The 9,815-nt window shown below is 37.0% G+C and overlaps 2 protein-coding genes and 1 long non-coding RNA gene across 6 annotated transcripts; 1 reads left to right on the forward strand and 2 right to left on the reverse strand.

The window, feature by feature from the left end:
- On the forward strand, window positions 1–5,634 carry LOC111070813. 4 transcript variants are annotated; one of them, XR_002607410.2, is made up of 5 exons: window positions 5–129; window positions 228–346; window positions 4,401–4,455; window positions 4,518–5,213; window positions 5,312–5,634. It is a non-coding gene; the product is annotated as an uncharacterized LOC111070813 (long non-coding RNA). The 4 variants fall into 4 exon arrangements; XR_002607412.2 differs by having other exon boundaries at window positions 1–346; window positions 4,518–5,209; XR_002607409.2 differs by having other exon boundaries at window positions 8–346.
- On the reverse strand, window positions 318–2,632 carry LOC111070809 (protein yellow). Its single transcript, XM_022361769.2, has 3 exons — window positions 2,281–2,632; window positions 1,202–1,874; window positions 318–1,056 (listed from the first exon to the last, which is right to left on the reverse strand). Exons 1-3 carry the CDS (start codon window positions 2,511–2,513, stop codon window positions 565–567), a joined length of 1,398 nt encoding a protein of 465 aa, XP_022217461.1. The 5' UTR covers window positions 2,514–2,632; the 3' UTR covers window positions 318–564.
- LOC111070811 (probable H/ACA ribonucleoprotein complex subunit 1) lies at window positions 5,285–6,330 on the reverse strand. The gene is made up of 3 exons (XM_022361771.2): window positions 6,077–6,330; window positions 5,642–6,007; window positions 5,285–5,564 (listed from the first exon to the last, which is right to left on the reverse strand). Exons 1-3 carry the CDS (start codon window positions 6,246–6,248, stop codon window positions 5,440–5,442), a joined length of 663 nt encoding a protein of 220 aa, XP_022217463.1. The 5' UTR covers window positions 6,249–6,330; the 3' UTR covers window positions 5,285–5,439.
- Window positions 6,331–9,815: the final 3,485 nt, after the last annotated feature.

The raw sequence follows: 9,815 nt of genomic DNA on the forward strand, positions 1-9,815 counted from the left end.
CTGAAGCTACATCTATATTGGGATTAGCGTAGATAAAATTCTAGAACAAAGAATAGTTCGGTCTTGGCCTCGGGTGAACGGAGTGTGTAGGAGGTCCCCCGCCACCTACACACGCTCGTACATATATATGTACGTATATAAGAGTACTTATGTACATACGCTCATAGTACATGCATATGTATGCATACATATGAATATAATACTCTATTTGTACCACCAAACAATAGAGTACTGGAGAGTGGAGTTCAAGGCTGAAATTTTATCTTGTCTTGGCAGTACCTTCAGGAAAACCTAAACACATACATTTTTTATGGTTATGCAAATATTAATATATTTATACGAGCGGGTAAGCAAATAATCTGAGCAAGTAAATATTTATGTATGCATATCTTAATATCAAAGGCAGATAAATTCACTAACGAAAATCTGCATAATTGCCTTCTAAATAATGTGAAGCATCTTTAAAATGCATAAAATCTCGTAAAAACATATGTATGTAGAATGTACATATTTACGTTTATTTTGTTTTCTTTTATATTTTTATTAAATTAAACTCGAGGTTGTTTAATAGCATTGTCCTTCCTCTATTGAAACTATAGCAGATTTAGATCCATTACCGTATATGTTGACTGGATTGCACATAGTGCTATTAATCATCATGTTGACATCACCCTTTAAAATGCGGAAATTTATTTCTGAATAGTCCAATTGGCTATATAAGTAAATGGGCAAGCGATTGCTCATTATCCACACGCTTTGATTTTTTTCATCGTCCACCTTCAAGTCGTTAGGGAACTGAATGAGCGTTGGGGAGACATCCGGATCGAGGACCATTCCCAAATTGGCCCTCGTATATGGTTTGGCTGTGTCCCAGCAGCCAATGTTATCTCGGTGAACTTGTGTATAGAACATTACACCATTTCTAGCAATACCAGATGTGGAGGATTGACCATTGTATCCGCGATCACCAATTGAAAAGAAATATTGGGCGTTGTCCTGACTATTAGTTTCCCATAATGATTCGGTTAGCAAGAGCTCGGTCGATACTATAAATTCCTAATGAAAATAAAATAAATGAAAATAAATAAATAAATAAAATTCACAAGGTATGATTTCTTCAAAGTAGTTTCTCTTGTTAAAACTGAAACAGCTTCAACAAAGGTATAAATACTGATACAGAGGGATGTCTCAAATAGCTTACCTTAAAACTAGCCATTGGATGAAAATAAAGCACACGCTGCTTACTCTGAAGATCATAAGCTATACTCATCCCAAACACACCATCCAGCCATTGAAAGTTCAATCCATATACCTTAAAGTCAGAAGCCACTGGATTTGGTGCAAAATTGTAGTTAGTGACTCGCCAGCTTCTATTCTTCGCCAAGCTATAAACAACGAGACCAAACCGCCATACGTCTGCTACAATTGCATGTGCGTCTTCGCAGCGCTCCCCCACTTCAACAATGATATTGGAGTGCAGAGAATCCTCTTTAACCTGCGATTTAGGCAAATCATATCGAACGATCATTTGGTCTGTGTCTAGATCAAAAGCAACTATTTTCGGCGGGCAAATTTGATTAATGTTGATTGTGGCATTAACAATACCAGAGTCAATAAGCCAGAGTCGGTTACATGAGTCTACGGTAGTGCGATATACCGATATCAGTTTAGAACAGTCTGGATTATATGGATTTCCATGAGCTTTCCAATCTGGATATGGTTTAATTGCTGGACTTAATTCCCTCGTCGGGAACGGAATCGTACTTAAACTTGCGGGTACGCCGTCTTTCCAACGAGGCGTAGTAATAAATAGTCGGTTTTTTTGCACGTCAATGTCAATGCCAAGAGGAAGGTTATTTTTCGGTATAAAGTCTCTGCGTATAAGATAAAATGTACAGGTTGTGGCTGATCAAATGCAAACAATTAAGCTTACTTTTAAAACTAATCTTTGAACAGAGAAGCAGGTATGAAAATGTATACTTGATCTGTCGCACTATATTTTGTAGGTTAAAAGTATGAATGCTCTTATTTCTACAAAATTTTCACATACGGAGGACAAGTAAGTTTCAGTAAGAAACAGACAGTCGGATAGATAGAATGGAGTTACGATGGGAGATATGTACATATGTCTACCTTAGACGCTATATCGCCTCGGCAATTGATGCTGGTATATACTTTAATGGGTCACAGATACCTCCTTCTCTGTTTTGGAAGCTTATGACCAAGGTCATTATAAGCTCTACAAGGTTACAATGAAACTTTTTTTGCTGGTTACGTTACCCATTCATAATGGCTTGTTGGCGTTCGACAAAAGTTGGATATTCAAAGTCTAAATATTTCCATTCATTTACAATCTTTAGCTGACTTTCACGCTGTTGAGAACTCGGCTGCATTACATGGCCGTAGCCTGCATTAAATGATTCAACCAAACTAACACTATTCGCAAAGTTAACACGAAGAAGTGCAAACTGAAGCGTAATTAGCCAACTAAATTTAAATGAATATCGAATCATGATTAAGTAAACGGGTTTCTAATTTATTTAATGTATTATAACTCTTTCCAATTGATCAATATGTCCCACTGAACGATAAACAACTGACGGGGCTGGTTGTTGTTGATGGCAGGTTTTAACCAACTGGAGTTTCTTTTAACACTCTTGTACAGCTTAAAGCTTCAAGTTTGGTTCCAGATTCAAGTTTGCAATTTACCTGTCTTCTACCAAATGTGCGTCTTAAGCTTTTTATACCCGGTACTCATAGAGTACTGGGGTATATTGTATTCGTTAAGATGTGTGTCATATTCGATGCCACTGTCATCTTTTTATACCAGTACTCGAAGAGTTTAAGGTTATATTATATTTGTCTTGTTTGTCGCCTAGTTCTCAGAGACTATAAGAACTATCGCCGACATTTTTTTTCAGACTCAACGCGGCAACAGAAGCGACTCAACGTTCCCCCTCGTTACATATGTAAAGTTGTATTCAATGAAATAGTAGTGTCGCACCTCACTACTCTTTTTGAGATATTTCTAGCCTTTTTAAATTGAACAAGTGATACCTTTACGGAAAGCCTCGAATGTAAGCACTAGAAACTTGAAGCAACCCCGTTACATTTGCATTCCATCTTCTTGTTTTTCATGACTTTAGACAACTATCCATGATATCTGCTGTTCAATGAAATAGTAGTGGTGGGTTAAATTAATTTAAAAAATGAAAAAAACGAAAAACAAAACCAATTAATTTAAATAACTCACCACCAGTCAGCTCAATGTAGAAAAAAACATTTTGGACATTGCTCGGTCCAGAAGAGGAGACCTAAGAGTTAGACTAAAAAGTTAAGGCAGGAGGTAAAATGGAATTGAAAACTAAGTTGTATGACTCCCACTATTGTATTTTACTACATAAAGTAGACTGAAAATCGATTTTGTATACGAAAACTTCTCTTTTAGAGGATGGTCGGCGATGGTCAAAGGCAAGACCATGCCTTCAATATCCTCAAAAATTATGAACAAAATTTTAAATCGCGCTGCCCGTGATGTGACCGTTCGTAGACGGTTGATTAAACAATATTTTAATGCAAGAATTCCCACAAAGCTCCGCGTTTGGGTCTGAGAGTACATGGGTGCACGACTTCAGTTTGGAAAAACACATGTGGAAAGGCCTGTGTCACAGTGACAAAAATGCTTTTGACTGATGTTACTATCATCAGTTATATTATATGGTAAGATAGACTCAAAAGAATATGTTTGGCATACATAGAAATCCGATTACCACCGAAAATCATGACAAAAATAGCATTGGGCAGGGTGGGCTAGGCTGAGCCTTATGGGCCCTGGCGTTTGAGTATAGTATGGTTTTAAACGAAACTGTGTATGTGGCATACTTTAGAATACATAACATTCTTATTACATATTTCATGGGTATTCGGCTTATGTCGTGTAAAACAAGAAGATGAAATTCAAATTTATGGATATTTCTTCGGTTTTCTAGTGCTAACAATCCAGTCTATATAAAAAGGTATAGTTTGTTCAATTTGGATAACTGAAAGTGTCTCAAAAATAGTTTTGAAAGTGATGAGGTGCGGCACTACTATTTCATTGAACACAACTGTATATGTACATTATATTAACCGACCTGCCAGTCCCCTGCGAAGCAAAGCTTGGCGGCAGTCTCGCAGGTTTTTGGCCACCCCCATTTTCACCCTTAGTTATAAGATTTCTTCCATTTACTGTTACCCTACTGTTACCCAATAATAAATGAAAAAAAAAATATATATATATATTAAATATTCTTGATTAGCCTCAATAGCTTAGTCAAGGAACATCTTCCGCGACACTATTCTATCCGGTACTAATCTTCTGTTTGCTAAGATTTATGAAAATTTTTATCCCTCACTTACAGGGGGCTCTGGCACCCACCGAACGTGGAATAGAAAGAAAGAGCGAGCACGTGGGAGGTGAGCCATGCCAGCCATTGCATTATCATTTGATACGATCTGATCCAGTCCCAATCCTGTAGATATGATCATTCCTATTATGCTGCGTCTTCAGATAAAAGAAATCTTCCAAATTGTGGATGACACAAGTTTTCGCGATTTAAACACCAAACTCGGTTGCTCCAGCTTTTAAAGTCTCTAAGGACTAGACGATAAACAAGACGGTCGGACGGACAGACGTGGCTATATTACCTCGATTTTTGATGCTGATCAAGAATATATACATATGTATTTATATACATGAATTTAATATACTGTGCAGTCTGTAATATACATACTGTGTATAGTAATACGTATAATAAAGCAACCGAATGTGATGTGGCGCTCACTTGTGGGATTAAGTCATCAGATTGCCATGTCTTGTCTTCTTCTTGTCTTTCGACCAAAATTTAGTTATTTAAATTATGGTTTTCACAAGTTTAAGACCCTTCTGCAGCAGCGGCAAAAATTGTAAACATACATAAATATGTAGTTACATCAAGATGAACCGCACAACATGGCTAGTTTCAATGATTGAACTCATCGTTTGATCACAACTAATATTGTCTTTATAAGCATTTACATCATATATACATATTTACAGAATAGACATCGGATAAATAGACGTCATATACAGACATATAAACATGTATATTTTTTAAATTTAAAATATGTTACACCATTGATGCTGTGGAATCAATATTATGCATTCTTCTGTACTCTTGGAGATGTTCATGTATGTATGTATTCTCCTGCGCTCTTTGCTGTGTTTTCAGGACAGCATTATGATTATAAACTTAACAATGATTCATACTTTTAAAATATTGTTCTTTATTAGTCAGCGCCGTTTTTCGTCTATGGCGAACAAAGCCTTGTTTTTTTTCGACTTAAAAGCTATGGTCTGGTGTAGAAAAGATGAGCTCGTATGGCTAGACAAAATATTATATTGGAACCTAAAAACGAAAACTACCAACGCCCACGACCGTTTCCAGCTGCGCCACCACCACCGCGTCCTCTGTTAAATCCTCCGTTTCCACGCCCGGCTCCTCTAAAACCACTGCCTCCAAAGCTGTTACGTGCACCCCGTCCACCTAATTTGAATATATATAAATGTATTAGATTATTACAATATAAATGAAAGAAAATATATTTGATTTAAAAGCATTACCCATTCCGCCTCGATTAAAACCGCCCCTCTGGCCACCAGGTCCACCTGATGCGCCCTTTTTCTTAAGTCCCTTTGGCTGTGGGGGTTTTGGTAAAAACCTTGCGATAGGCAATAGCTTGCCAGGATCAATAAATAACGTTTGATCTGGTTTAAAACTGTTTGCATAGACATTTTCCGACAATTTAATGGACACGGAGTAATCACGAACTGTGCCAAATATTTCATCGATTTTGCCAACCTGTTCCTTATTTTCGAGGAATATTGGAGCATTAAAATAAGGAACATCCTCTATCGAGACTTTACAAATCAAGTCATTCTGGCATGTATAAGCAAAGTTTCCTATGGGAATGACACGCTCAGGCGGACCTATAATTTAATAAATATTACAATCTATATCGAAAATGTATGTATTATAAATTATAAAATCGGACTTACCATTATCAAATGCTCCACGACCTCCTCCTCCACGACCACCACCTCGGTTGAAGCCACCACCACCACCCCTGTTGAAACCGCCTCTGTTAAATGATCCTCCACCGCTTCCACCGCCGCCGCGAAATCCTCTGCCGCCACTGCCACCGCCACCACGAGGTCGACCAAATGCCATTTCAGTAATATAGACAAGTTTTGCAAGATTGGAAAAAACAATTACAAACACGTGTGCCGTTTGTGAAAGAATACTTAGAGATGGAAAAGGCGTGTTGCCTATGTATGTACATCATTTTGGGACTACGATAGCAGAAAAGTATACATTCTACCGTTTTGAGAACGATGGAATCGGATTACATTTGCAGCCCTTGTTAGATTCATTGTTCATTGAGCAATTTCAAATAAATCAAACCAATAACAGCTTTTATTTTTATATTTTATTCATTTCCCACGCCCACCCCCACCCACCTTGCCCATTCCTCATTTATGATGCGGCAGGTCATCTTATGTTGCTATATCAGTTGGCACCCTCAAAACAAAACGAAAACCCAATTTCGGTTCAAGCGGCCAAAAATTGTAGAACCCACACATGCACATGTAACAATACGTTTCACACACACATTTACGTAACCTGAACACTAAAAAATCAAAACCGCGGTTCCGAAAAATAAAAATTGGCAAATATTGTGTGGTGTCTGTGCACACACGTACATTTGCAATTCTCGGCTTGCTTTCGCATCTTATCATGAATCGAACATGTCGAAAAAATGCCAAATGGCCCAGTTCTCGACCCGAAAATCTCAGGTCCACGATCCGAAGACCTAAGGACCTGGGACTGACACTTCAGCTGCGCCATATTCGTTGTATGAACTGGCACATATATATACTGTATGGTTAGTGGTCGTACGCATTACAAGTGATAGAAAGGTCAAAATAGGACGGATTTTCAAAATTAATTTACCTTTATGATACACCTCTTTACTAGCTCTATAAGTGGTGCCAAGGTCGATTTGAGCAACTATTCTATTTCGAGATTTTGTAAAAAAAAAAACCAAGTTATTCGCAGCAACATGCTGATGCGAATTTCTGTACATGTTGTGCAATGATGTCATACGCAAATCTGATTCGTAGTTAAAATTTAATTAAGACCATATTCGCACGGGGCATGTCCCACGAGACAAAAAATTCCTAGGTTAATAACAGTTCAAAATATACCGCTAGTCGGGATTGAACCATTTTTCTCGTTTTTTTTCTGAAATAGTTGATATGTTACAAAGCTTTTGTGCAATAACTTTTCTCAAGAATCATCTTTTTTATAAGGGATAATAATAATAGAAAACATGAGTATAACAAAATACCAAAAAAAAAAAACCGAAAAAGTGAACTTTTGCTTGGTTGATTAGGTTTTCACATCAAAGTTAATGAAATTTTATGTTAATTGGGTAAATTAGTAGTAGTTCAATAAATTTAGACTATAATATCACGAAAGAATTATATGCAAATGTGTTTTTATAGACATTTAATTTTTGTTCTCGGTGGTCCTCGTCAGATAGATTTGACATAGATAGATTTCACTGAAGTGCAGAACTCAACATTAATGTGAATGTTTTGCTCTGCAGACGAGAGTACGAGTGCCCATCGATTGTCCACCATGATCAATATTTCTTCTTCAATATATTGTATATATTATCCATCGACGTTTGTCGTCTTCTCATTGGTGAAATCTTTTGAAAAAAGCTTTGTACATTTTCCAGCTTTAATGGAAAGCAATAAGCGATTCATATGACAGCATGGGCCATGAATCACGTTTCTGTGCGGTATTTTTTCGATAAATGTCAAATGCAACCATAAATATTTGACACTCACATAAAAAAATCGGAATTCACTACGAAAATGTAAACAATGACAGACAGGAAAATGCTAAAAAAAAAAAACAAAAAACCCCATTCGCACCCGAGCAACCCGAGCATGCAAACAAAAATTATTAATTTAAAATGGAAAAGGCAGAAAATGGCGGTGGTAAGTTTAATAGATGTATTTTTAATTTATAACAATATCATTAATACTACATAACAATGCAACAAATAAAAGTACAGCTGGTGGCAGGTTGAAGTGGTCTGCCGAGATGGAGAACCTGCTTATAGATGTCTGGCAGGAGAAGATCGACGATATACGCTAATCTCGTTCCTTGGATTGGATTACAAATATTATTACAACCATCCACACCCTTCTTGACATTTTTGTATTAAACAAATTCAGCATTGCAATGAACTCATCCTCCTCGAATTCATCTATTTTGCTTTGCTTTCTGTCCAACGCCACTAACAATTTTTGCAACAACATGTTCTGTTGTCGAACCACGGCTAAAAAAATTGTCAAATAATCCATATTAAATTATTATAAAGTCACAATCAAGAGCACAATGTTGTCATCAGCTGTTTTCCATGGATGGTGGATGGTGACAGTGGGAATCCGAGTTTCACATTTGTCAAATATTCCCACCGTTCCTCATAGATGTGCTATGTGGGAAAAGGCTATAAGGTTTTGCCGTTCCGAAAATTTACCAGTTATTCCACAATCCATCTGGTAAGTTCCTAATTCGTACGTTTCTGTGCGGTATTTTTTCGATTATTGTCATATGCAACCATAAATATTTGACATTCACAACAAAAAATCGGAATCTACTACGAAAATGTAATCAATGACAGACAGGAAAATGGTAAAAACAACAATAAAATATCTGATATGTCAGAATTGTCTCAGGCAGAAAAACTCGGTTTGTGGACTATCCTCTGGGAACTCTTTTATGAATGATTTGCAAAACTCATGCAGTATATTGCACACGTTGTTTGCTAACAGCCTTCCGACTGTTCTGTACTCAGAAAAAGAACCCAAAGAATACAATGCTATGGCTATACAACTTTCCTTAAAAAACTCCTCGTTCTTTTCGGGTACATCTTCCTCCCAAAACTTCAGTGTTTTCAAATCAAATCCATTCCAATAAATTCTCCTCGTCAATGTTGACCACATTATTATCATCATCCATGTCCAGCAACATGATTAGATTGTGCAAGAATATATTTTGGTGCTGACTCAAATTCAGTACCGTTGCAATATTATTAATATACATTTAAATTATAAAAGGCCTCTATCCAGCACCGCGGAAAATTGCGGCAAGGAATTTGCTAGTTATTCCCTGAGGGTGTGGAACATAGCTACAACAGCGTTGATGAATCAGCTGTGTTTTGTAAACAGATGCAACTGTAAAATTCTGCTAAAATTAAAAAAGGAAAAAATTGCACTCTGATGATGAAGTGATTGTGTTGGTGGCGGAATATATTGCTGCAAAACAAAACAGACTAATTTTCATCTCTCTTTTTGGTTTTGCGGACAGTTTTTGCCTTCATCTTGCACCATTCACTTCAGGAAGAATTGTAAAATATATATTCCTGAGCTGGATATCAGCTGTTCTCTCATAGCCTTTTTACACTGGGCGCGTCTGCTATCGATATCGGAATAGACGCAATGAAGCAGAAAAGGCGTTTACATTGGCAGACGCGCGTCTTGAAAGTAAACAAATTTTGAGAAATCAACAGAATTATGCAAGACGACAAGAATATGGACGAAAGAGAATTGATTCTTATATTTTTTTATTTTTTTCAGACATTTCTTTGTAGAGCTTGTGGGAGTTCTTCTTAAAATTATGAAAACCATCGAAGTTCGTCTCCAGCAGTGTCATAATGGC

This window comes from Drosophila obscura, unplaced genomic scaffold (genome assembly GCF_018151105.1).
Source record: "Drosophila obscura isolate BZ-5 IFL unplaced genomic scaffold, ASM1815110v1 contig_187, whole genome shotgun sequence".
NCBI lineage: Eukaryota > Metazoa > Arthropoda > Insecta > Diptera > Drosophilidae > Drosophila > Drosophila obscura.